The following is a 27,458-nucleotide window of genomic DNA, read 5'->3' on the forward strand; positions in this document are numbered from 1 at the left end:
CAAAAGGAAACATTTTGAACCTTTGCGGAAATCGTTTCAGAAAAGAGTGATTTTCAGGTGGGGATTATTGCACTCCAAGGGGATGGACGCGTCATTTTTCACACAGTTGGTGAAGAATCAGTGGCATCCTCTCTTTTCACGCGTGTTACTGCAGACATCAAGGCCAGCACACAGACGTGAGGGAGACCCCGGCTGCGGCCTCAGCATCCAGGCTTGGGATGAAGGAGAACCTTCACCGTTCTCCAGCGGCCGTTCGCCAAGGCTGGGGGGGTGGTGACACGCCGCGGTGCCAATCTCCCGAAAGGGGCGGGGCCCCCATGCATCTCAGCCGCTAGGCGCACGTCATTTCCGCGCGCCGGGGTGTGTGTGCGTGGGGCGGTTCTGGAACCCGTGCTGCTGAGTTCCGGCGGAGGCGGTGGCGCCAGTCATTCGTTTGCAAGATGAGCGAGGCAGATGGGCTGCGGCAGCGCCGGCCCCTGCGGCCGCAGGTCGTCACGGACGATGGCCAGGCCCCGGAGGTCAAGGAGGGCAGGTAGGCCGAACCTGAACGGGGACCATCCTCTCCGTGGACGAGAAGCCTCTTCATTAGCCCCACTTTGACCGAGGTCCGGGGTTCTGACCCAAAGGAGGCATCTGCGGGGCGAGGCCTCGCGCGCACCCGGGCTGTCCGCCCTCGCGTTGCTGCCGGCCTTCCCTGTCCCTCCTCGCACCCCAGCCGCTGGAGTCATCGCCTTCTGGCATCTTCCCGACTTGTCCTTGCTGGATCCTCTGTTACTCCTGGGACAGCCGCCCGGCCACTGCCCAGCCTGACACTTTCCTTGAAGGGGAGTCAGAAAAGATGCGGGGTCTCTCTCCTGCGAAGATCCTCTTCTGCACCTACTGTAGGTGCAGTCTGTAGTCCTCACCTCGGAGAAGAGAACCGACATGACATTGTTGGCAGTTTTTCTGATAGGGACAGTAGTTACTGACGATTAGTAATTCTCTAAAGGGTTTTCCCCCCTTTTGGCCCCACTCTTACAGTATTTAAGAATGCTCTTATTAGCTAAAGGCTAAGCATGCTCCTTAAGCCCTAATATAAGACATTTAAAATTCATTTTTCAGGCTTTTTTTTTTTTGAAATTTTAGATCAGCCTCCAAGTTGTGGAATTAACTTATGTGCTAGAAATATTGATAGTATTTACTTGGTCACTAGCAGTGTGGTACATACTGGATGACAGACAGTTTTTTGCTTCTGATGGTGAGCTTTATTGACTATGATAATAAGATGAACATAAAACATGCTTTGGCTTTGGAAAGGAGTTTGTTGAGGAACAGGAAAGTGCTAGTATGGGTCTTGACTAGGGAGATCAGCCATTTTAGGTTGCTTTGAGGTCCCTTTTTCTAGGACTCACCTTGCTAAATGTGGGTAGATTTGGAACAAATTGTTCACCCTGCTTATTGTGGATATTGTGAAGTAATTACTAGTGGCTGGTGAGTCTTTAGGATGGACAGGCAAAACGGCAGAAACTAGGAGAAGAAGGAAAAAGGATGGAGCAGTTGAGGGCCCTACTCAGGTACAGTGTTTTGAAGCCAGGGCACCCTGTACATGGGGACCCTTGGTAGATGGGCCCAACATTTAGAACAGCTGCTGTGACACTTCTGATCCCCAGGCAAAGGGACATATTTAATTATATTTTTTCTTTAGTTTTCTGTGGGGACTACTTCCTTAATGACTACAAATTAGATCCAAAATTGTCTCTTTCCACCTGATTTTTTTTCCCAGTGTCTTACATTTGTGCTTACATGGTTTTGACTTCGATGTTTGTAAATGTTTTCTTCTGTCTTCTATCTTTCTTTAGTGATCTGTAATGGTTGCTTCTAAAGTGACTTCTTGCCACCCACCTTCCTTTCTACACTAACATTCCCATTTGTCTCTTTCATCAGCACTTGTATTTGTGTTTGTGGTAATTTCTAGTAGTTTGTCCGTTTATCTTCTTGATTACCATAAGGGTCCAGGGTTGAATGTGAATCAGGAAAGTTTTGTGAAGTAAAGAAATCTGAAGGTTGTGAGCTCAGAGATAGGACACTTACCTAGTACATCTACCTAAGGTCCTGTGTTTGATCTTCAGTGCAGAAAATAAAGCAAGGAATCTAAAGAAAGTAGAAACAAACAGAAAGTTAGAGTAAACTTTAGACTTGCTAAAACCTGCAAGCCTAACACAAAATTATGAACGCCTAAAAGCATTGAGATTTCTTTCCTTTTTTTTTTTTTTTGTTTGATTACATAGTTGAATGTGAATTTTGTAGATGACAATGGGGGATTGCAATATCAGAGTGTTAGACACACCTCAGAATGGAATGGTGGATTACTGGGCTTTCAGAACAGAAGACGGAAAACAAGATTTTAATACAAGGGTGGAAGGGCCCTTAGCAGTACTTTGGAGAGTTTCCTGATTTGCAGGAAAAGCAGCATTCACTCTGTTTGACTGGAGATGTTATCGAGGTCGCTGTGAATGAGATGTTTTGAGTAAAGTTACAGACTGAAAAAATGAGACGAAAGTAAATGAAGGCTGGAACTGGCAGCTGGACCACGATTGAGAAGCGTCTTTCAGAATTATGCTTTGAAAGTAAGCTTTGGCGTTAGAGCTTTTGGATGTCCGAATGAACTGCACAGAATTTAAATTGTTTAATCCTTTTATTCAGTGTGGGACACAGATGAGTGGGGCATTTACCATGCCACTACCCTTTAGAGTTACTGTTTGACATTGGTTTGCCAAATGCTTTAGGAACTTCATTGAAAGAGTAATCCTTACACTGTGAACTATCTTTTGAAACACCCTTCTGTCTAGGAAGAGAAGGCTTTAGGTTTTAATGTATGCAACTATTTAGAAGTGAAGAATACATTGAGGATTTGACCACAGTGTTTAGTAAGCTTTGGAAGGCTTTTAGAGTAAAAGTATCAGTCAGGTCTTATTCCCATTTTCCAATTTAAGACTGAGAAGAAGAGAACTGGGGTTACGATGTTTTCATCTGAGCACTGCCTATGTCTTCAAATGTGTCTGTTAACTTACTTTTCTTTAATTGCTCAATTAAGGCATTAACTTCTTTTTTCAGAATAAAAAAATGGCTGGGCAGTGGTGGTGCATGCCTTTAATCCCAGCACGAAGGAGGCAGAGGCAGATCTTTGTGAGTTTGAGACCAGCCAGGTCTACAAGAGCTAGTTCCAGGACAGCCTCCAAAGCCACAGAGAAACCCCATCTCAAAAAAACCAAAAAATAAAAAAATATGATTCTAGGAGGAAGGAATGTGAAAAGTGAGCAAATTTGTGGTTTCATCACTTTAAAAGATGAAACTTGTTGCTATTTGGCTTTTGTGCTTCCTTGGCACCCAAGGTTGCTCGTACCCCATGGATTTGGAGCCTATAGATTTTTTTCTACAGAGTTCACAGTTCATTCTTGGTATCTTTTTTTTTTTATCTGATTCAAGGCCCTGTGGTCTGGTGTGCAAATACAGGGAGAGTTAGAGAATACCCTTCAAATTTGACTGGTGAAATGGCAGAGGATTTTGTAAGTTGTCAAAACAGGTTGCATCACTGTGACTATACCCTTTCCCATAGAGACTGCAGGCAATTCAGGATGCCGATGTTCTCAAGGGAGCAAGCATTGCTCTAGGCGTTTCTTAAGAGATTGGACAAACAAGTAGGTTGCTCAGGCTGGAAAATAAGTTGCAAGCTGTCCTGATTATTTGAGTATAGGCGGGGAGTGTGTGGCGCTCTGTAAGTGAAAACAGAGGTTAAGGTGTAGTTCTTTCTTTAAGCTAGAATTATGTAGGTGCACAGTGTGAGGAAAGCCAACGTAGAGAAAATATGTAGGGCTTGTAGTGGACTGTGAATTCCCAGGATCAGTAGTGAGGAGGGCTGGTCAAAAGTTAATCTTAGGCTAAAACAAGCGTGTGCAGAATAAGAGTACAAGAGCAGTTTGCCTCATTTATGTGGCAAGCCCTCTCATCTCACGTGCTTAGTAGTTATGCCTAGTTAGTGCCCACTTTATTTTCACCATCATGGGAGATTCTACTGGACAGTGGTGCTCAGAGTTTTCATAAAACTTGGTCAGCAAAATTACTAGTAGAAGCTGGATTATGAAGTTCAGGAGGAAATTGGGTGACATTAATGGTGTCCAGCTGTTCACCAGGAACAACTGATGGAAAAATGGGTTTCCAGGCCCACTCTGGATCCATAGACCAGAATCTCCAGGCATTGTTTAAAGCTATGAATATGCCAGGTGCACACCTTTAATCCCAGCACTCTGGAGGCAGAGGCAGGTAAATCTCTGTGCATGTTAGGCTAGCCTGGTCGGTCTATCTGGTGTGTTCCAGGACAGCCAGAGCTGTATAATAGAGAAAACCTGTCTCAAAACAAACAACAAAACAAAAACCCCAAACCCAAACCCAACAAACAAAACTGAACGTTGTCTCAATGGAGGAAGTTCAGTTGGGAGCACCTAACAGGGGGCTTCTAAATTCTTTTCCAGCTTTGATCCTATTAACTGTAAGACAGTAGTAGTACTAGATCCCCGAAAGTCTTGTCAAGGCCAGTGATGGCATTCAGTGATAAGAGTGTTGGCCTGACATGTAAGAGGGTTCCATCTGGGTTCCATCATCAGGACCACAGAAAGAAAATAATAGAAGGTGCTTGCCCAGATCCTGACAAGATGGGAGATGTGGGACACCCATTGCATGCCATCTCTGGAATTTTGGCTTCCTTTCCAGCTATAAACACTTGTGTTAAGTCCTGGCTGAACTTACTTTGGACACAATTGAACCTTTTACCATGATGTGAAGGGGCAGTGACCCAAGTAGAATGTCACATACTTTGAATTAGATCACTAGGTTTTGAAATGTAAGATACAGGGCTGGAAATGTACCTTAATGGGCCAGTGTACGCTTAGCGTGAACACAGCTCTGGGTCCCATTCCTAACACCCTTCTTTCCATGTAAGGAGAGTGCAGTAAAGGAGAGTTCGCCTAAGTCTGACACACATTAGGAGAATTTGTTTTGTTAGGCAATGAAAAAAAGAAAGCAGTACTTTGGTTGAATTTTCTTGCTTATTTTGGCTAATGATAACCGACAACCACAGGTCTGAGATTATAGTGTTCCTTTGCTGGTTCAGATGAAGTAGAGGAGTGCATTAGTGTCCTGTAAAGGACAAGAATATCCTGGTTGGGACCAGGTGGTGGCGCACACCTTTAATCCCAGCACGTGGGAGGTGGAGGCAGGTGGATCTCTGAGTTCGAGGCCAGCCTGATCTATAGAGTGAGTTCCAGGACAGGCTCCAAAGCCACACAGAACACCCCCCCCCCCAAAACAAAACAAAACAAAACAAAACAAAGCAAAACAACAACAATGAAAGAATATCCTGGTTGGGTTGAATAATGTTCCCTGAGTACTTTGAATATGTTTGTCTCTCTTTGGGTCTCTTGTTTTTAAACAACCGTTTTTCTGTCATTGGTACTTGTAGCCAACCCTGCTTTTTTGAACAGATACTCTCTATTTCTATTGTGGTAAAAAGCTTTAGGCCACTTCAAAACGTCACCTTTGTACAATGTCCCAGGCTTTGGTGTGGATTTTGCATAGTGAATTCACCAACTTTTAGTTTCTTTTCCTTTAGTGGGAACAATCACAGAATTTACTTAAAAATCTTCAGTTGAGTGTTATTTGTTTTGTAAAGTGATGGAGTTTTGCAATAATTTGCCACTGTATAAATTTAGATCTTTTTTTGGTTGAGATGTAATTCATGTAACACAAATTACCATTTTAATGCAAGAAGCTCAGTGGATTTACAGTGTTTGCAGTGTTGGTCAGTTACTTTCATCATGCCATTAAGACACCTTTTAGCCAATAAATAATCATAGTTACACTATGTGAAAGAAACCATTTCCCCATTCACACATGATGTCCATAAGTGGATGAATAGATAAGCATATTTGGTGTTTCTCTCTCTCTCTCTCTCTCTCTCTCTCTCTCTCTCTCTCTCTCTCTCTCTCCTCTCTCTCTCTCTCTGGGGCTTGTCTTATACCAGTAGAAGCAAATAAAAGGAGTAATACTGATATTGTGTATCATGAATACATGAATGAACCTGAAAGATGGTATGCCAAGTAATAGAAGTTCTCCCTTTTCCCTGGTGGGCAGCACAGAGGCTCCATGGTGCCCAGTGTTACTGTAAAAGAGGTTAATCAGCAGGAGTTCCTTGGACCTCTGGTAGCCTTCCTCAAACATCTGGGAAGCTGAAAGTCCTCGAATGAGTGGGCATAGGCATTCTGACCAAATATAAAGATCATTCTCTGAGAACTGGTTTTACCCACAAACTGTTTCAGCACCTGTAGTTCTGGGCTGGTGATGGAGTTGGCTCTGTGACCAAGATCTATAGAGGACTTAAGAGAAATAGCATCAGGCTCAGCCACATCAGAAGAGACTTCAATAGTGTGGCCTGTCTAGTCCTCCAAGCCCTGGAGGGGCCAACAATGGTGGAAAAGGACCAGCACGGTGGCTGCAAGCTGACACCCCAGAACCAAGAGATCTATAAGGATTGTGGGACAAATGGTAGCTGCTAACAAGAAATAGTAGAAAGAGGGATTTTGGGTAAAAGTTGCCTCATTGCAGGTCAGGGAGGGAAGCTAGTTGCTAAAAGTCACATGTGTGGTTTCATTGAAGAGACATAGCACTCTGAGCTTTTACAGTTTTTTTTGTTTTTGTTTTTTTTTTGAAACCCCGAGGGCTCTGGGTCCAGGCATCTTCCATTCTCTGCTAATTGCTAATGGTGAGAGCATGCCTCAAGTCCTTTGTGTTCTGCTGATGTTCTCCAGTTTTGGCAGTGGGCATTGCCAGTCAGAACCAAAACCCCCTCTCCAACCCCTTCTTGAAATCTGTTCTGTTAGATATGACTTCTTATTTTTCTTTATGTCTACATTTAAACTTTACAGATAGAAACTTTCTTATAAGGTCATGATTTTAGTTTTTTAAAATTTGCGCGCGCGTGTGTGCGCGTGCATGCGTGCGTGCGTGCATGCGTGTGTGTGTGTGTGTGTGTGTGTGTAAATGTGTGTATATGTGTGAATGTGAGTAGGTGTGTGTGTAAATGTATATGTATGAATGTGGGTGTAGGTGTGTGTGTGTGTGTGTGTGTGTGTGTGTGTGTGTGAGTGTGGGTGTGTAGTTCTCTCTTTTTGCCATGTGGGTTCTGGGGATTGAATTCAACATTATCAGCCTTGGCAACAAGAGCCTTTATCCACTATATTGCCGCTCCTCTTAAGTTAATCTTGATGTCAAGTGTTTAGTAAAATTTCAATGTAATTTTTGTAAGCAGATAATGATTCTATGAGGTTTATGTAGCAAGGGGCTAAAGATTGTCACTTTTAATAAACCAAATAAGTATGATAATGTGTGTGAGGAGTTCTAGTCATTCTGTCATTTGTCTGAAAGCTAGCCAGATTCCAAAGGTACCTTTTTCCATAGGTAAAGCTTTTTGGAATTTTAGCTGCAGAATATGTGAATTCCTTAGGAACATCACCAAAATTCCACCAAAGGAAAAGCAAGGATTTCCTTTGATTCCTAAAAACGGGGAGGTGTAAAATATTTGAGAAATTAGGGGCTCAGAGAGTTGGCAGGACTTCTTCATGGAAATCCCCCCCCCCCCCCCGACTGTGCTCATCCTCTCTGTAGTGAGTGAGTGAGTGAAAATGCCCATCACATCATTGCGAGTCTTTTCTCTTGTCTTTGAGTCAGAATCTTGGAATTTGGTCCTGGCTGGCCTTAAACTAACAATCCTCCTTTGTCAGACTTGTAAGTGCTGGCTTAGAGTTTGTGAGCTGTGCCTGGCTGTCCCATTACATTTTGTATTCATCAGTTCTTTGAGTTTTTCCTTTGAAATCCTGTTAGAAGAAAGAATATCTGGAGTATAACTGACCAGGGTATTTCAAACAGCTGCAAGATTTTACACAAAGGAATAGTTGTGTCTGCCAAGATTGGCAAACTGCTCAAGTTTAACCATGAATCACAAAGCCAGTGACCTTGCAGTGGGGAGACCTGGTGAGCATAGAAACTCGGTGAGCAGTTGTTCTTCAGGGTAGGCCTCCAGAGCAGACAGGTTTGTCACTGTGTGTGTGTGTGTGTGCTGATTGCCACTCTCTTATTTCTGGCAGTTCCTTTAGTGGCAGAGTTTTCCGAATGACATTCCTGATGCTGGCTGTTTCCCTTGTCATTCCCCTGCTTGGAGCCATGATGCTATTGGAGTCCCCCATAGATCCTCAGATTCTCAGGTAAGTGCACAGTAGTCTTGGGAAGGTGTGCGACAGAATCAGTGTGGTTTGGAACTTGGCTATGAGTAACAGAACTCTATTTCTTTAGCATTTGAGTTTCATGTTGAATTAGATATAACTCAATACATGTGAAATTTTCCCTGCCATTGTGACAGAAACCAGCTGTAAAAATCAAAATAAAAGAAGTTTAAGCATTAGAAATAACTGAGCTTAGTTCATTTGAAGTAGCAGAAGCACACTCAGTGGTGATTTAAATCACCTTATGTAACTTTTGTAAATAATTATATATAATTTTTTTAAAGATTTTTAAAATTGGAATTAGAAATAAGATTGTTTTACATGACAATCCCAGTTCCCTTCTCCCTCCCGTCCTCCCCTACCACCTCCCCCAACTAAAACCCTACCTATCACATGTCCTTTCTGCTCCCCCTGAATGGTGAGGCCTTCCATAGGGTGTCATCAGAGTCATATCCTTTGGGATGGGGCCTAGGCCCGCCCCCATGTGTCTTGGCTCAGGGAGTATTCCTCTATGTGGAATGGGCTCCCAAAGTCCACACCTATGCTAGGGATAAGTACTGAACTACTACAACAGGTCCCATAGATTTCTGAGGTTTCCTCACTGAAACCCATGTTCCTGGGTCCTGGATTAGTCCCATGCTGGTATCCCAGCTATCAGTCTGGGGAGCAAGAGTTCCCCGATGTTCAGGTCAGTTGTTTCTGTGGGTTTCACCAGCCTGGTCAGGACCCCTTTGCTCTTCATTCATCCTTCTCTGCAACTGGATTCCAGTTCAGTTCAGTGATTAGTTGTAGGTGTCAGCTTCTACTTCCACCAGCTGCTGGAGAGGGCTATCGGGTTGCATATAAGTCAGTCAACAATCTCAGTAAATAATTAATTTTTAAGATCTGTAATTAGTATTCTGTTTTTGCTAAGTTATAATTCACCAGTGGAGGTCTGTGAGGAATTAGTCTGTTGTAACTTGAAAACCTCTTAACATGTAGTCATGTTTGTGATTACAGCAGGGCAGAGTCATGCTTTAATTGGTGTTTGCTGATATTGAACTTGGGCTGGTTGGAGAAGGGTTGTGTGGTTTGGCCTGCAGAGTAAGGGAAGGAGGTAGGTTGAGATTTTTGTGAAGGAACTGAGCTCTTTCAACCCCTTAGCCTCTAATTTCCTAATCTTTTTGTATCTCCCACCTCTAGAAATCAATGGAAATCCTAGCTCTTCTATTTGGTTGAGAAAGTTTGACAAATCTGCATAAGGAATTCAAACAGAATCCGCAGTGGTGAAACTCCCAAGTTATCATGCTGTAGTGTGTAGTGTGAAGTTTTACTCTTCTACCTTTTTGAGGGGCCCGCCACCCAGCTCCCAAATAAATTACACACGGAGCTTATCCTTAGCTATGAATGCCCAGCCTTAGCTTGGCTTGTTTCTTGCCAGCTTTTCTTAAATTATCCCATTTATCTTTGGCCTCAGGGCTTATCTTTATTCCTGTATATCTTTTCTTTCCTTCTTACTCCATGTCTGGCTATATAGCTGGGTGGCTGGCCTCGAAGTCCTCCTTCCTCTCTCTTTCCAAGATCCCCGTTCTCCTGCATTTCTTATCATATTTATCCTCTCTGCCTGTCAACCCTGCCTATTCCTCTCTTCTGTCTTGCTATTGGCTGTTCAGCTCTTTATTAGACCACCAGGTGTTTTAGACAGGCACAGTAACACAACTTCACAGAGTTAAACAAATGCAACATAAACAAAAGTCACACACCTTAAAATAATATTCCCCAACATCATGCCAAAAGCCTTTGAAGATTCCTGGTTCCCTTTGGAGATACTAGTGTGAGTGCAGCCATCTGAAGTTTATTTTAGATGAGTTAGTACTTACTTCATGTAAAACTTTAAGGACTTCATACAAGAACTTTGTCTAACTATGGAGCAAAGATAATATATACAACTGAATAATGTGTTGCTGTTTTATGTATGAAAATTCAGATTTTATATTGGATTCAATTCACTAAGAACATGTTCAGCAGCTAAGGTAGGTGTCCAGCAGATTTCAGAGATGAGGGAGGACACAGTTCTGATCCTAAATGGACATGTGGGCAAGAGTGACCTTGCTTACTGGATTTAGAATTACTAAATTTTAGTAACTAAAGAGTCTGGGAGATATGGATAGAGTACTTGCCTAGCAAGTGCAAAGACTCTCGATTTGATCCCCAACACTGTAAGTACCAAAACCCAAATAATCACTGACTACAAATAAAGCTGCATAGTGCTGTGGAAATGGGATTAGCTTGCATCTTACTGTCCAGAAGGAGTGCTGGCCTAGTCAGTCAGCTTGAGGGGTTGGTTCTAATTATCTGTATGTCAGTGGGTACTCTTTCACACTTCCTGAGCCTCAGGCCTGAGGACATCTAGTAGTCTTATTAGAGGCCCCCCCCTCACCCTCCTTCTTCTCCTCCTCCTCCTCTTTTTTTTTTTGAGGCAGGGTTTCTCTGTGTAACAGCCCTAGCTGTCCTGGAACTAGAACTAGCTCTATAGACAAGGCTGACCTCAAACTCACAGAGATCTGCCTACCTCTGCCTCCCAAGTGCTGGGACTAAAGGCGTGCACCACCACCACCCAGCCATAGGCCCTTCTTAACATGTAGAAAACTTAGTCTATTCCCAGTAGACCTGACTTAGGCCTCCTTGAATAAGACAGGAAAGTGAACAGTATGCATAGCTGGTGATCAGAAGCAGGTTAGATCCAGCCTTGCCAACGGGAGCAGCACACAGCAAGTGAAGACATGAGTTTGGAGTTTGGAGTTGACTGAAATCCTTTGATCGCAGGGAAGGCCAGTTTGTGTGTGGAAAAATGGTGATGAAACTTAGCTGATAAGGGGTGTGTGGCCATAGCAAACAGAAAAACAGCTCAGTCAGGATTTGAAGTTGTACAAACTGAGCACTGGTTGCTGTAGGGGAGCCTGATAAGGCAAGAAGGGTTAGGATGCAGTTAAATATGTTTTTAAATGCCTAGAAATACCCGTATCCTTCTATGGAAAACAGGCCTTTTGTTCCTATCTTAGTGGAATTGCAGCTGCTTTCCCAGGCTTTGTGAGATGTAAATTGGAGTAGAGGCTGTGGAGCAAAGATCTACTAAGATGGCATGCCACAGCACTGTGTCCTGGGTGTGGACATTGGTGTGAGACAGACTCGGCACACTTAAGAGTTGACAGAGCCAACGAAGGGGTTTAGTAAGCTTGATCTCAGAGGAAAGAGCAAACATGATTCTGGCTGAAAAACTAGAACAACAACAACAAAAAGATAAGTAACTGAGCATAAACAGTACAGCCACAGACTTAGCAAGGGTGAACTAGTGTCACTGGCTTTAACTTAAAGAACGGCTGCCTGTGCTCTGGTTCTAGCCAGGTGAGGCCCTAGGACATTGTCTGATTTGGATTTCCTGGTGGCTGTCCTCTGCTACAAACTACTGCCATGAGGATCTTCCTTGCCTGAACTTTGCCTTTTTGCATCCAAGTCTGCCTGTTCCTGTCCATGTTTCCCCCATTCTTTTGAGACAAGGTCTTTCTTTGTAGCCCATGTTGGCCTCAAGCCTATGGCAGTCTTCCAGCATTAGCCTCCTGAGTGCTGGGATGATGGGCATGAACTACTATGCCTGGCTTTCAATTTTCTTGTTATTTCTCAACTAAGATTGTCCTCAGCTGCCTGTGGGCAGGGATAAGCACACAAATGCTTCTTGAGAACTTCCCGAGTGGAAGGACTTACGCCAACTCGGGGAGGGTTGAGCGTCTCTGTTCTTGGCTTTATGCTCAAACATGGTTTGCTTTGCAAGCTCACCTTGGTGGTTGGGACCTATCAGGGTCAGGACTGAACTCCTTGGCCAAAGCAGGCAGGCTGCTTCCTGCCTCCTCCTTTGGCGCTGAAACTTCCTAGTTAAGCTGAAAGGGTTTGCCTTTGTGGCTGGTAGAAAGCCATGGTTGAGAGCTGGGGCAGAGGGAGGAAAGACAGTTTAATCTGGGTGTGGCACTGACTCAGTAGTGGCAACAGAGAGTAAAGTACATTGTCGTGAACTGAGAGGTAGGCAGAATAGAGAGCGTTTTGTTCCCCACATTCTCAGCTGCCCCTAGTCCCCTTGCCTCTCCTCCGCTAGTGAGTAGGCCAGGTTACAGCCTCTCTGAATGACAGGGTTTCGTGGAGGATGGGAAATACTCCTCTTCCTCCTCCTTAGCAATGTGCATTGGGAATTCCCTGCCTGCCAGGTTCTTGAGATGTAGCAGAGGGAAGCAGGAAGGAATCCCTGGTCCACACAACTTCCCTTCTAGTGGGACTAGAGAGACAAACACACCAGAAAATTGAATCCCAAAGTGCATGAGACGATAAGTGCAGTGGAAAGATTAGAGCAAGTGTGGGGCCGGGGACAGGCCCAGGGAGGCGGCAAATTTTAAATTGGGTTCTAAGAGTAGGTTTCACCAAGGAAAAAAGAGGAGTCTGTGAGAGAGTTAATGTTAAGGGCCAAAGATGCCTGGTGCTCAAGACCCAACAAAGTGGGTTGGGGGGGGGATGGGGAACAGAAGAAACAACGAGGTAATGGGTGACAGGGCCAGACCAGGCAGCATAAGAAGTCACTCCAAGGACTTCTGGTTCTGAGTGAGATGGTGCAATTGCAAGGATCAAAAGAGAAATGTGAAGTGGGCTGCTTGATTGAGAATAGACTGTAGAGATGAGGGATCACGGGAGAAGATGCTGGCCAGGGCAGAGTGGCAGCAGAGGACCTGGGAGGAAGGTGCAAACACGTCTCTTTAAAAGTGGCCTCAGCAGTGGCTGGGAGCTATGGCACTTGAGCCTGTGGATGGGAATGAGTTTGGAGGAAAGTTGCTGGAGTTACTCTGGGAGGGGAAGATGGTCTGGGGCTCTGCAGAATGTACCTGTGTGGGGTCATGAGCACTGGATGTTGTTCCATGGCTGGCTGCCTCCCTTCCCTTACACAGGAAGCAAGAACGTGGTCAGCTGTGGAAGGTTGACAGAGCTCTCCCCATGCCATACAGATAGTATTAGCTATAGGTACTAGCTGCAGGGCTGTCTGTACCAGAGGGTGTCAGGAGGCCTAACTGTCCTGAGGCCCTGGATGGTGATGAGATCCTCAGGGTATCTGGGGTATGGGGACATGCAATATTTATATTTTCATAATTATTTCCTACTGTGATCTTTTCTGATATCCTTGAATTTGCCCCCTTAACCTTTATTTTCCTGGCATTCAAGGGTGTTTTGGGGATGTATTCTGTGTGTCAGAACAGGGAGATAGATGTGCATGGGTCTTCAGGAAATGTTTTCCTTCGTGGATATTTTAAATCACAAATCCTTGCAATTGTATTGTGTTACAGCTTCAAAGAACCCCCTTTGATGTTTGGCGTTCTGCAACCAAATACAAAGTTGCGACAAGCAGAAAGGCTATTTGAAAACCAACTTAGTGGGCCAGAGTCCTTGGTAAATATCGGGGGTAAGTAAACTGGGATCTCTGGAATGCACTCTGGATTTCCAGGCTGCTATTGCTCAGGGTGGATGGGTTCTGTGGGAGCAGCTGCAGAGGCACACAGCTCCCAGGAAGGGGAGCTCTGGGCTTATGTCTCATCTGTGAACATCTCAAGGGAGCAGCTCTCTCTCTTCTTGCTGCCTGGTTTGCATTACATTTTTGTATGTTTTATTTGTTTGTTTGTTTGCTTTGTTTTTCAAGACACAGTGTCTCTAAGTAGCCCTGGCTGTCCTGGAACTGTTCTGTAGACCAGGCTGGCCTCTAACTCAGAGATCTGCCTGCTTCTGCCTCCTGAGTGCTAGGATTACAGGTACATACCACTGTGCTGGGCTACGTGGGGTGAGTTTGAGTGAATTTCCACATACTTTCTCGTGCTTAGTATTGTGAGGAGCAAAAGGCACACACAGACATTGACATTGAGTTCATTTATGTAGTTAGGTAGATGTTACTTGATAGCACCCTGGTCCTTTGCTCACTTTGTCTTTGTTTTGCATAGGTTTTATTTTGAAGTGAAGAGGAGTGGTTCTCAGTATTTCCACTGAACTAATCCATTTCAGGATGGGATTCCTGAAAATAAGAATTGGGCCTGACAATGAATTTGACTCTAGCAACTAGGCAGTAGGTTTTTTTTTTTTTTTTTTTTTTTTTCCTGTCAGGATGAGAATTAAGCTTAGTATTGAAAGGACACAGTTAATGAGATGATCAAACTTCGACTAGTGTGAGGATTTCTGAGTAGCAGCTTTGAAATGCTGCAGCCCTTCATCTGTTACATGTTTATAGACATTGTGTACTGTTCTTCTTTGTTTAGTTTCTCAGGCGGCCAGGGGCATTGCTGCGGGCATTTGATAAACTCTAGTCCTGCCCCTGCTTTTTCCATAGAGGTCCAAAGGCTGCCCATCTCTGCAGTTGTTACTTTGTTATATCTCTGGTAAACATTTTTTTTTTTTTCAACAGGAGTAAATACTTCATGGCAGAACTTAGTTTCTCTTAAAAGGGCTTGGCATTTGTTAGTAATTTTCATCAGTTCTGGTGACAAGCCAGACACTGTGGTTTCTGCTGGAACTTGGTGTTGCTTGGTGGGCTTTGCTGCCTCAGTGAGTGCACCTGTTCTACCTTCTCCCTTTTCTTCATATTGAGGAGCTATGTAAACTGGGTGCCATTTCTGGTGTGGACCTAAGGGGACCTCTTTGCTTCTATTCTTGTGGATGTGAGTTACAAGTTGGCACCCAGACACCTGCTGCTGCAGCTTCATTTAGAGGGTATCCTTAGGGAGACTGACAGGTGCTGACTGCCTCAGGACAGGTGGTAGAGGAGAGCAACCACCAATTAGCATACTTTGTTTATAAGTGATCCATTTTTAAAAATGTTTTTCGGCAATTGTTATTTCACTAACATCAACCTTTGTAGCAGGAATAGTGCAGAGATTCTTTCTAGACAGTGAATTTGAATAGCTTGCAAATAGGAATCCAAGATGAACCTTGAGAGTTATTTAACCTCAAAGTTTATATTTTAAATACATTTTCTCACCCCCTGCCTGGCCTCATTTTAGACATAGAGCTTAGCATTTTTGCAGGCTTAAACTAAACATTGTGCCAGGCACATTCTGTTCTTGGAGCACTTATGTCTTGTCTCATTCTCTCTATAAAGGGCAGACTTTGATGAGGAATTCATTTCCCATCCCACCATACCACTCTTCTTCCACCAGTGTAAGCTCCTGTGTGTGGTGAAGGTGAGAGCTCTCCATCCCACATTTGCACCGCACGTTTCTCCCCTTGGAGCATACCAGATCCTACCATTGATTCTATATGCTTGGTATCCAGGGGACTTAACCTCAACAGTTGGTAGTATGTGTATTCCTGAGGCTTTCCCCCTTTTCTGCATATATATTGCCTTAATTTCCTTCCCAGAACTGTGAGACATGGCTAATGTTCCAGGTGTTGTTTCCTTATATGTACCCATTATTTCCTGCCAGTACCATTCTATGTATGAGTCCCTTTCCCCACAAGGTGATGCTATCTACCTTTTCTTTAGAACAAAAAGAATCAGCAACATAATGAAAGAGAAAAGAGCCTTCAATCGTCAAAATCTAGCAGCGTCCTGTGCTGCCCCAGGTCCACTGGTCCTTGCAGAGTGAGAAACCATCTCCATGGGTCTTGCCTCAGGGAAACCCATTAGATAGGCATTCATAAACTGATCAAGACTAGACTGTGCTGGGCAGTGGTGGCGCACACCTTTAATCCCAGCACTTGGGAGGCAGAGGCAGGCAGATCTCTGTGAGTTCAGGACCAGCCTTGTCTACAAGAGCTAGTTCCAGGACAGGCTCCAAAGCCACAGAGAAACCCTGTCTTGAAACACCAAAGGAAAAAGAAAAAAAAAAAAAAAGAAAAAAAAAGACTAGGCTGTATGGCTCCCAACATTTATAAAACCCACTTTGTTTACTCTCTGTCACAGATATTCAAAATGGTTTCAGTTTTGTATATTTATTTGTTATTATTCTTTAATAATTGCAAACACACACACACACACACACACACACACACACACACACACACACATGTAGTTTTTTACCCCCCTCACCCTCTTTCTCCTGTTTTCACTCCTTCTCAATGCCTTGTTTTACCAATGAGTTATTTTTGCATCTTTTGTGTGTGTGTGTGTGTGTGTGTGTGTGTGTGTGTGTGTGTGTGTGAGTGTTTAACATATGAAGCTGTTTAATTAGGTCGATAGCAATTTAAAAAAAACCAGTTTGTGAGGATACATCCCGTTTGTCAGAGAGAGAGAACTGAGACCTCAGGTAGCCCAGGAGCTGAGGAACAGCTTTGATCTTTGGCAAAAGCTGCGAGTCCACAGTTTTCTGATCAGCCTTGTGGTGCTCTGTAATCTCATATTTTTCCTTCTCTGTGTTGAAGATCTCACCCTCCTGGTGCCTGGGCTTGCGCAGTTGCTTCTTCTTAAAGTAAACATCAGTCAGGTGTTTGGGGATTTTAGCCTTGCTGATATCAACTTTTATAGAGGTGGCAATGACAAATTTTGGTGTGTTCTTCACAGAGGAACTCTGTTGAGGGCAAGAGGTCCTGTCACAAGTAGCAAGCTGCTGCCCAGCTGCTTCAGGAAAACCATCTTCTTGCCCCTGTGGCGCCTGGTGAGGATGATCAGGACAGTCCCTGGAGTGATGCTGGCTCGCAGCTTCCTCACTTGCTGACTGAAGGGCTTCTTGCCATGGCTCAGCAGCTTCCGAGGAACATCTTCAGTAGGGTAATACCTGGGCATTTTTCAAAGCTTAACCACCTGGGTACCACCGTTCTTGTCACCACCAACTGGTTTAGTGACAGTAGCAAGGACCTTCTCCTTTTTCTTCTTCTTTTCAACCTTGGTTTTTTGCAGCTGGGTATTTTCTTTTGTACAGGGCCTTTCTGGAATACATAACAGATCAGGAGTACCTGCCAATTCCTCTCACCAGGACAGGGTTCCAGCTGCAATGGGGCTTCCCCTTCTGCACCAGCGGCATCACCAGCAGCCTTCTTGGCTGCTGGTTTTTTCTCTTTTGTGTCAGGCTTCTCGGCTTTTTCACCTGCCATTTTGCAAGATGGGAAAGAGGTTGTTTGTGTTTTTATTATTTATTTTTAAAATGGCCCACTGAGCTTAACTAGGGTTGCTTGCAAAAAGAGTTTGGGTGTGTGTGTGGGTTATTTACTAGAGAGAACACGGACAGCATAACAGAGGTTGTATCCCTGAAGAAAACTACTTCCCTCCCTCAGCATCCACTAATTGCAGTATCTCGTCAGGGAGTTACTCATGAGTCCCTCCCTAGTCCATGATGAAATGTTGGCAGGCCCCATCTTGTATAGGTAACCGTAGCTTCTGAGTTCATGAATGTAACAGCCATGCCACATGCAGAAGAAAGCATTCACAGCACTCTTCCCTATCCTGTGGCTTTTGTGTTCTTTCTGTCCCCTCTTCTGGGATGTTTTCTGAGTGTTGGAGGGGGTGATATGGATTTCTTTTGAGCAGTCACGTATCCTCAGCAGTCTGACCAGTTAGGAGTCTGTATTAGCCATCACTCACTGCAAAGAGAAGCTCTGACCAAGGCTGAGGGCAGCACTGATCTGTGTGTATAAACATATGTATTTAGAAGATAGTTTGACACCATTTCTATTTAGCAAAATAGCAGTAGGCTTCCCTACTATTCCTATTACTATTCCCTATTCCCTAGAATAGCTTCCCAGTCTTGGGCTTTTGACCAGTGCAAACTAATTTTTTTATTTTAATTTTTTAATTAATTTATATTTTACATTCCAATCCCAGCCCCCCCCCCCCCACGTCGCAACTGCAGAGCAAACTATTTTTAAGATCTGTTTTAGGCTTACAGTAATGGAACAAAAAGTAGAGATTTTATTAGAATGGGTGTTAGGTTCACACCGGTTTAGCCTTTCTACTGTTGCCATTTTCCACCATAGTTGGGTTATTATTCCCACTGTCTGTTTTAATTGTGGTTTACTCTTGGCATTGTGAACTCTGTGGATTTGGACACTTTTATAATACTATCATAAAAGATATTTTCATTCTCCTAAAATTCACCTATGTTCCCCTTCCCTCTTTAATCTATTAGTGACTTTTAAATTTCTGCATTGTTTGCCCTTTCCAGATGTAGCATTAGAATCATACAGTCTCTTCAGGTTGCCTCTTGCAGCTATGTTTGTAAGATGCTGGTCTGTAGTTTCTTTTAATGTCCTCATTAGGACAATGCAGAAGTTGTAATTCATAGAATGAATTAAGAGATATTTTTCCAGCTTCAGTCTTCTAAAGCAGATTTTAGAGATTTGACTGTAATTTCTTAAGGAAGAATTTACCAGTGAGCCAGCTGATTGGGGGCTGATGCTTTCTGTCTTGCAAGATTGTTAATTATTTAGTCAGTTTCTTTACCACACATAGGTCTGTTCATATTGCCTTTGTACAGACTTTGGACAGATTTGAACAATTATATCCTTTGAGGGAGTAACATAGTTTTGTTACTTTAATTTTTTTTTTTTTTTCAAGACAGGGTTTCTGTGTTTAGCCCTGGCTGGGCTGTCTTGGAATTCACTTTGTAGATTAGGTTGGCCTTGAACTCACAGAGATCATCTTGCCACTAGCTCCAAAGTGCTGGGATTGTTTCACCACTGCCTTGCTTGTTACTTAATTTTAAGGATGTAAATGTTTCCCATACATAATTTCTCCATCATCTTCAGAATTGCTGTTTCCTTTCTGGCTGTTAAAATACAACCAAACTGCTTCCTTATAGAAGAAACAGTGTGGTCATAGCTCTTTGGCCAATCCTTTAATGATCTTTCCCCTTTTTGTTTTCTTAAACAGATGTGATGTTTACTGGCACAGCAGATGGCAGAGTGGTAAAACTTGAAAATGGGGAAATAGAGACCATCGCCCGGTTTGGTTCAGGCCCTTGTAGTAAGTTGGTAACACATCACTCAGAAAGTTATCCTTTTCCCCTAGATATTTCTTTCACTGTTGGAGAACTGCTGATCATTTGGCAGATGGACACACTGTGGTGCCACCTCCATTTTTTATTGCCAGGTGGTCCTTTGGCCTTGGAGTGCCCAGTAGAGCTCGCAGTAGTCACTCTGAGGTCCTAGCTTTCCAGTTAGCATGGGCCATGTATCTGCTGAGTGTTTCCTGGTGCTATGTCCCCTCATCTTCCCATTCAGTTTCTGGCTGTCCTGTGGGAACATCGGCTGTTAACTCCTGTGGGTATGGGTGCTGCTTTATATAAAGGCAGGGGCTCTGTGACTGGGGCTTACATGGGATTCCTTAGTAGCTCTTCAGGTATTTCAGTTATGTTACTCAGGTCTGAGAAGCCTTAAATCATTTAGACTTTGGAAGCATGAGCAGACAATTGCACTGTTTAAAAACTGGTCCACGGGATTTTTACCATTTTTTATTAATTAACTTATTATAAATTTTATTTGTTTATTTTTTGTGGTATTCTGGATGGAATCCAGGACCTCCTGATTACCAGGCAAGTGTTCCACCACTACAATTCACAACCTAGTTGCCATTTTTGGTAGCTGAGACGTTTTATAAAAATTATACATTTTTGTTTCAAAAATAAAAGCAGCATAAACATACAAAATCAAAATCAAAATTACTTAGGGTCTTCTGAAAAGTACCATCCAACATTTGAATGAGTCCCTTTTCAGGAAGTTTTGCATCCATGGACACCCATGCTCATACTCTGTATTTGCTTTTTCAGTCTGCCCTTTGCACTCAGCACCTACATTGAGCACTGGACAGTGAGCACCCCTTGTGGTGCAGTAACACTTGCAGTAAGCACCTTATAGCTTGTGCATTGAGCTCCTTGCAGTGAGCCTCTGAGGCGGAGCAGGTCCATTTCTAACGCTGTGGTCTTTTTGCTCTGTACAGCATGGTGTCTGTGTAGGGAGGTATGGAAGAGATACTTGGACACTGAAGAGGGCACAGGTAGAATCTTGGAGCGGCCGCCGATTCCTATTGTTTATCTTCCTAGAAACCCGAAATGATGAACCTACGTGTGGGAGACCCCTGGGCATCCGGGCAGGGCCCAATGGGACTCTTTTTGTGGTTGATGCGTACAAGGGATTATTCGAAGTAAATCCTCAGAAACGTATGTGACAACTTGTTTCTTTGTTATTTTCAGCTCTTTCAAACAGTATACATGTAAAGCATATTTAATAAGATTGTTAAATGTAGTCTATAGGCAACTACAATGTTTTCTTATTAAATAACAGCACAAGTATTGCCTACAAATGCTTGTGTTGGCCACCAGAGAGCTCCCTTTCTGAGCCAGCCTTGGTCCCTCCCCAGTTTTTCTTTGCATCTATGTTTTAGCCACTGGCTCTCAGAAGGGTTGTGTTGTAAACATTTACTCCTCATCCTCCTGTCTCAGAATCTTTTTTTCCCCCTTAGACAGTTCCTTCTCCTTTCTCTCCCATGACTGGACATGATATTACCAGAACTGGTATTATAATATGTGCTGTGTGCTCTCTCCATGGAGGACACAGCATGTAGGATCTCTGCATGGGGCTTGACCATGGGCGCTGCAGCCTGGCCTCTGCTTTCTGGTGGTTATGACTGGGAAAGCTACATAGCCTCTCCATTCTGTTTTTCCATAGAGTAGGGAAAATTAATAGTGGACCTTACCTGTGGATTCTTGCACAGGGTTAAATAATAGTGTATATAGGAAGCTTGGCACCCCATGTATGTCCTTTCTGTTATTGGAGTTTTGAGCTTGGGCGGGAGGAGGTATTTCATTGTATTGCCCAAGCTGGCTTCCAGTTACTGAGTTCAAACTCTCCTCCAACCTCTGCCTTTCCTACCTAGGATGATAATGTGTTCCTCATTCCTGGCTAGTTTTAAAAACTCACTGTTGTTTCTGCTTAATGTAAAAGTAGATGAATGGAATCTTTGATCTTTTTTCTCTCCAGCTAACAAATAGTACTAGATTTTTTGCATATTGCTCTTAATAGTTTTTTCTTTTTTAAGTTTGTTGATTTCAATGAAAGAAAAAATGCATTCTTCAACTTTGTAATTCTGCCTTTGATAAAGTTTAATCTTAAAAAAACAAGATAATGACTGATAACTGTTCTCACTGGGGGATAGAAAAGCTCATTTTAATTTTTTCTCTTGTCATCAGTTGGATTGATTAACATTGTGAAAATATCAAGAAATAAGTTCCTAAAATGACAGCAAATCTTTCATTTTTTTGTGACTTCAGGTGCAGTGAAACTGTTGCTGTCCTCTGAGACTCTCATTGAGGGCAAGAAAATGTCCTTTGTGAATGATCTCACTGTCACTCGGGATGGGAGGAAGATTTATTTCACAGATTCCAGCAGCAAGTGGCAGAGACGGGACTACCTGCTCCTGGTGATGGAGGGCACTGATGATGGGCGGTAAGTGTTCCTTTTAGGCCTTCCCTTCAATTAGCCACAGGTGACGGGTAACAGACCTTGTTTCTGCTGGAAGCTGTAGCAGGTCTCAGCACAGTATTTCAGTGTCTAGGAACAAGACCTTAGTGGCTCTGGAGTCAGGTGATGGCCAGTATGATCTCCCTTCTTCAGTGCAAATAAAATGAAGTCTATCCATGGAGTTCTAGGCAGAATGAGTGAGGCCCCCCAGCAGGCCTAGGTTTCAGGTTGTGCTTTAAAGGCTGGTGTGCTGTCCATCACTGCTGACCCAGTTCTCTGGTCTGTAAGGGGATACTGGATCTGGTGTGGACAGGGAGGGTCCTTACTAGCCAGCCTGGGACCAGGTCCATACAGATCCCTGACTTGGGTCTTATCACTCCAGTGGGAGGCTGAGTCCCTGTCCCTTTCCCCAGGCCCACCTGAGATCTTGGGCTCTTCCCTTTGTGACTGCTGTGTTGGGCCTTCCACAGCCTGTTGGAGTACGATACTGTGACAAGAGAAGTGAAGGTTTTGCTGGACCAGTTGCGGTTCCCTAATGGAGTTCAACTGTCTCCCGAGGAAGACTTTGTTCTGGTGGCAGAGACAACCATGGCCAGGATAAGAAGGTGTGTGTGGTGTGAGCGGAGCTGTTACTTTTTCTCCAGAGCTTGTCATGGCTTGTGGTAGGATAAAAATGAGGTGAATGGATGTCTGAAGTGCTTCGGGCCCCTTCTCTGTGTAATGACGAGAAAGTTCCTTCCTCATGTCTTAGGCTTTGTGAGGGTCACAGTCCAGAGTGTGTCTTGATTTCATGCTCTCTGCATATCCTGCAGTCCATTTCCCTGTAAGGTGGGCTTTGGTTCTTCCTGCACGTGTGGTCCTCAAGGTTTCTGTCAGCATCTCACTCTGCTTGCACTCACGAAGGACACATGTATAGTATGTTCTATACATATATTTGAACTAAGACCAGTTCCTGACATCAGAGGCCACCCCCTTCCTCTTAGTCCTGCTGCTGTCTGTCTACAGTGGCTATTTCAGCCTGCTTCTGCCCTCCTCCATACCCTGTAAGTCTCATGACTTTCCTTGGCTTCCTAGATCTTATGAACCCCTCTCTCCTCTCCAGGAGGGACTATTTTAATTTTGAGGAAATGAGCACATCCATATTGCATTTTTCCCTGTTCTAGAATTGGCTATTTCTCTGGGGAAGTGCTTGGGCTTCTGGGTGCCAAGTGTTCATTCTTAAATTTGTTTTCTACTTTGCATTGCCTACTTGGGCATGTTTTTCAGAGTCTATGTGTCTGGCCTGATGAAAGGAGGGGCAGATATGTTTGTGGAGAACATGCCTGGATTTCCTGACAATATCCGGCCCAGCAGCTCTGGCGGGTACTGGGTTGCTGCTGCGACAATTCGTGCTAACCCTGGGTTTTCCATGTTGGATTTCTTATCTGAGAAGCCTTTTATTAAGAGAATGATTTTCAAGGTAATTATGGAAACTGATTCCAAAAAGGAAGATGGGAATGAGTCTCATGGCCTATTTTCATTGTCTTGAATAGCTCTCAAACATCAGTTCTATTTAGAATATTTGGTATCTCTCACTTGTGTGTGTGTGTGTGTGTGTGTGTGTGTGTGTGTGTGTGTGTGTGTGTGTGTGTGTGTTAATGCATAGGTGTGTGCATGTGTGTGAAGGCTAGATGTCAACCATAGGGGTCAGTCCTCTGGAACCGTCTACCTTATTTTGTGAAACGGTCTCATCTTGGGTTCATCAGACTTTGAGCCTCAGGGATCTGCTTATTTCCATGTCCCCAGCATTGGGTGTGTACCACCACTTCTGGCCTTGTACCTGGGTGCTTGAGTGGTAAGCATTTGCTGACAAAGGGACCCTCCCTAGTACTATAAACAGAATAAAATAGAAGTTGACACATTTGCGCCTCCATCTCCTCTCTTCCTTCTGTTTTCCTTGCTCTCTGAGTACTTTTGTCACTGCACCTTCCTGACTTCAGAGGCCACCCCCTCCCTGTTAGTCCTGCTGCTGTCTGTCTACAGTGGCTATTTCAGCCTGCTTCTGCCCTCCTCCATACCTTGTGAGTCTCATGACTTTCCTTGGCTTCCTGGATCTTATGAACCCCTTTCTCCTCTCTAGGAGGAAATGTTTTAATTCTGAGGAGATGAGCACACCTGTATTGCATTTTTCCTTGTTCTAGAATTGGCCATTTCTCTGGAGGAGTGCTTGGGCTTCTGGGTGCCAAGTGTTCATCCTTTTGGTCAGTACTATTCATAGGTTTCTCAGAGGCAAAGCTAGGAAATGCAAGTACATGCTTACATCTGCATTTATCATACTCATTTAAATTTAAAAGCCATAGTTTATGCAGATTACCTGTAGTAGAACTGAACCCTATGGGCTTTATTCTAGTTTTCTTAGTTCCACTCATCTTTGTACCTTCTTTGTCTTACAATGAGATTTCTGGATCCCCTTATCTTGCTTGTATTTCCTTTGTGTTTGAGACAGGGATTTACTATATAACTGCCTAGATTTGACTGGAACTCATTTTCTACCAGCCTCTGCCTCTCAAGTGCTAGGGTTATAGGTGCTTGCCACAAAAATAGATGTGTTTACTGTTTAATCCATTCTTCCAAGTACAACCATGCTGTAGCTGTTGCCCCTATTTGAAGAGATTCAGGCCTGGTTCTAAATTCTACACAGTTTGCTCCTTTCCAGTGTCTTTCTCTAGTGCCAGAAATCATGTCCGTCCATGGGATTTCTCTGCTTAAACTTTTTATGAGCTCCACAAGGCTACATCTGTTTGTAGCTTGTGCTCAGAGGTGCTCAGCTCCACGCTGTCTATGTACAGGGGCATGCCCACCAGGACTGCAGACCACGCTTCAAGGAAGATAGCAAAATGGATTTGTTTAGAAGTGATATCATAGAGTGGACTTACTCACTTAAACCTCCCAGCCCTTTTGTGACTGTGAAAAAATTTTAAAACACCCATCACTTGCCTCTTACACTCCTTGAGTATTTTAAACCCAACTAGAGGACTTGGGGTTAAGCTGGTTCTCAACTTGACTTTAGTGTAGTGATTTCTTGGAATGTGATTTTTTTTTTTTAATTTTTTTTTTTTTTATTTTTCAAGACAGGGTTTCTCTGTATTGCTTTGGAGGCTGCCCTGGAACTTGCTTTGTAGACTAGGCTGGTCTCGAACTCACAGAGATTTACCTGCCTCTGCTTCCCAAGTGCTAGGATTAAAGGCACGAGCCACCAACACCCGGCTTGGAACGTGATCTTGCATTTCTCTGTGGTTAGCTAAGCCATTGCTGTCCCCGTACAGACTTGACCTCCTTAGTCTGATCTGCATGGGAGTTGGGGACATGATTTTGCACCTGCCCTGTGGGACCTCCTATCCCCAGGATGTTGGCTACTCTTAGATGATGAGAAGTTGTGTGGTCAGTTTGCTTACAGTAGAAGGTAAGCTCTCCTCCCTGGTATTTCCTTTCCAGCTGTTCAGTCAGGAGACGGTGATGAAGTTTGTGCCACGGTATAGCCTGGTCCTAGAAGTCAGTGACAGTGGTGCCTTCCGGAGAAGCCTGCATGACCCTGATGGGGTGGTGGTCACCTATGTGAGTGAAGCCCATGAGCACGATGGACATCTCTACTTGGGTTCCTTCAGGTCTCCCTTCATCTGCAGACTCAGCCTCCAGGCTATTTAGCCAGCCCAGCAGCTGTTCCCACTGTGCATGCCAGGAATCATCACACTCAGCCACCATAGGTCCGGAGGGAGCCATGGACATAGCTTTATCCCTGTGCTCCTGATAGCCCTTGGAAGTGCGGGAGTAGCTGCTGTAACCTGGAGAAGGTGTGGGTCTTCAAGAGGTGCCCCTCACCTGGACTTGATGTCACTTTTAGAGGGAAACAGTGTATCTGCTGTGGGGAAGACAGCTCACAGAAAGCCATTTCTCTTCAAAAATATGCTAAGTACACAAATTCTGTAGGACTTGGAAGATTTCATATACTTGTCAAAGGGCTCAGGGTTTGGTGATTAGAGTAGGGGATTAGCTATGCAGGGACCTTTCTGTCATGAGTAGCTCTGTCTGCCATGTTCAGTGTCTTCATTCTAAAGTGGGGTCTTACCTTTGGGGATGGCATGCAAGTGCCAGTGCAGGTGTGATGAGGTTGCTGGCTGGGATCATGCAAGCTGAAACTTTGTTCTCAGGGGCCACGTGAGATGTGTGAGAATACGTGGACTCTTCCTCCACAGTAAAGGGGTGCCCTACCACCATCTCCATGCTGTGGCCTGGCCTCTTTTCGTGCCAGAGGGTTTTCAGAATTCCTATTTCAGTGGCTAAGAGGGTTGCATTGGGCTTCTTTCTGTGACTACCTCCTCCACTGGAGTTGGGTGACCCAGCCAGTCTGTACCTGCACAGGGTGCTTCAGAAATGTCCTTTTTATGGCTTGACTCCTTATCTTAGACCCACAAAAATGTGAGTAGTGACCTGTTGATGTAATGTTTGTGCAATGTAATAAGCTTGGAGTTGCTTATTTCTTGGCAAATATGTTTATACACTGGTCTTAATTTTGATAATAAATAATATAAAATAAACGTTTCTGCTGGCTACTCCTTTTGATAAATTTGCCTGGGAGTTTCTTTTCTATTTTAATTATTTTTCTGTTTTAACTGCTTAACAGTGTCAGCATGAAGTTATCTTGGTAAGGGTCTTGTTTTAGGGACAAACAGCCTTCTGATTTGCTTTGAAGTGATGCTAGTGTACCTCTCAGGGCACCCAGGGTCTTCAAGTGGCAATCTTCAAGTTTTGATTCATCCCAGGTAAGTTGATTTTGGCCTTCTCTCCTGTTTGGGTCCTCTGCTGTTGGCACCTGTTTCTTTTCTTCTTGGATGTGAGAATGCTGAAAAAATTGTGTTTCTGGAAGTGTTTGAAATAATTTGAAAAAGAAGTAGTTTGAATAGTTAATGACAAAAAAATTGAAGAAGAGTCAGTAGCTGTGGTAAATGCAAACCATTGATGGGGCCCCTTTCCTCCCCACTCTGCTCATGTTCAGTTGGAGAAGTGGCTGGAGTTTGATGAGTTGTCTTTCCCAATCTTGTGTCACCTTCTTGGGACTGGCTTTGTAGAAACAAAGCAACAGTAGATTTGTGGTAAGATGGGCTTCAGACCAGTGACTGCAACTTGTGTTTCGTCAGCTAAACAACTGTCAATACTGTTTATGGAACTTTTTAGGAAAGAAAATTGAACAGTCATGTAAATACTTTTAATAGCAATGATGTGTCCCCTCGTCAGGTGTGCATGAATAGTTGGGTGATATGAATGAAGCTATAAGAACTCTGCATGTACTAGGCCTTAAGTTGACTCTCTGTATGAGAAGAGAGTTTTGCTTTTAGGGCTAGATTCTCCTTGGTGAAGTTATATTTTATTTTACTTCTTTTTTTTTTTTTTTTTGCAACGGATTCTTGATTTTGACTCAGCTGTTGCTTTCAGCTCCCAAGTGTCATTTCCTGTGTTTATCTGGTTATTTGGCATGGTGAGGTGCTAACGAGGGTTGTCTTAGGAGGTTTAAATATGTGGTATGCTTTTCTTATAAACATAAAGGAAATCTTCTCTAATATGAGTTATTAATATGCTCATAAGATTGATCAAGTAATTAATAATTTGCCTCAATACTGTTTCAAAACTCTGTTAAGAGTCAGTTTTTGCCTAACATTGTAGTGAAGTGTC

General features: G+C 43.7%; 1 protein-coding gene and 2 pseudogenes across 4 annotated transcripts; 2 read left to right on the forward strand and 1 right to left on the reverse strand.

The window, feature by feature from the left end:
• The first annotated feature begins 376 nt into the window (after window positions 1-376).
• On the forward strand, window positions 377-26,344 carry Apmap (adipocyte plasma membrane associated protein). Of its 4 annotated transcripts, none has more exons than XM_027421564.2 (9): window positions 377-532; window positions 8,175-8,291; window positions 13,667-13,782; window positions 19,168-19,260; window positions 20,336-20,452; window positions 21,563-21,737; window positions 22,223-22,357; window positions 23,019-23,211; window positions 25,227-26,344. In XM_027421564.2, exons 1-9 carry the CDS (start codon window positions 441-443, stop codon window positions 25,434-25,436), a joined length of 1,248 nt encoding a protein of 415 aa, XP_027277365.1. In that variant the 5' UTR covers window positions 377-440; the 3' UTR covers window positions 25,437-26,344. The 4 variants fall into 4 exon arrangements, with proteins under 4 accessions (XP_027277365.1, XP_027277367.1, XP_027277366.1 ...); XM_027421566.2 differs by lacking the exon at window positions 377-532 and adding an exon at window positions 656-881; XM_027421565.2 differs by lacking the exon at window positions 377-532 and adding an exon at window positions 985-2,606.
• LOC113836378 lies at window positions 2,613-7,094 on the forward strand (annotated as a pseudogene).
• On the reverse strand, window positions 16,509-17,189 carry LOC103161743 (annotated as a pseudogene).
• Window positions 26,345-27,458: the final 1,114 nt, after the last annotated feature.

The sequence above is a fragment of the Cricetulus griseus genome, chromosome 6 (genome assembly GCF_003668045.3).
Source record: "Cricetulus griseus strain 17A/GY chromosome 6, alternate assembly CriGri-PICRH-1.0, whole genome shotgun sequence".
Lineage (NCBI taxonomy): Eukaryota > Metazoa > Chordata > Mammalia > Rodentia > Cricetidae > Cricetulus > Cricetulus griseus.

Excerpts from the sequence above, each read along its gene's own strand:
- Apmap (XM_027421564.2), top strand. The coding sequence starts at position 441 with ATGAGCGAGGCAGATGGGCTGCGGCAGCGCCGGCCCCTGCGGCCGCAG. Across the intron at positions 20,453-21,562 it reads CGAAGTAAATCCTCAGAAAC|GTGCAGTGAAACTGTTGCTG; the intron begins GTATGTGACAAC and ends TTGTGACTTCAG. Across the intron at positions 21,738-22,222 it reads GAGGGCACTGATGATGGGCG|CCTGTTGGAGTACGATACTG; the intron begins GTAAGTGTTCCT and ends GGCCTTCCACAG.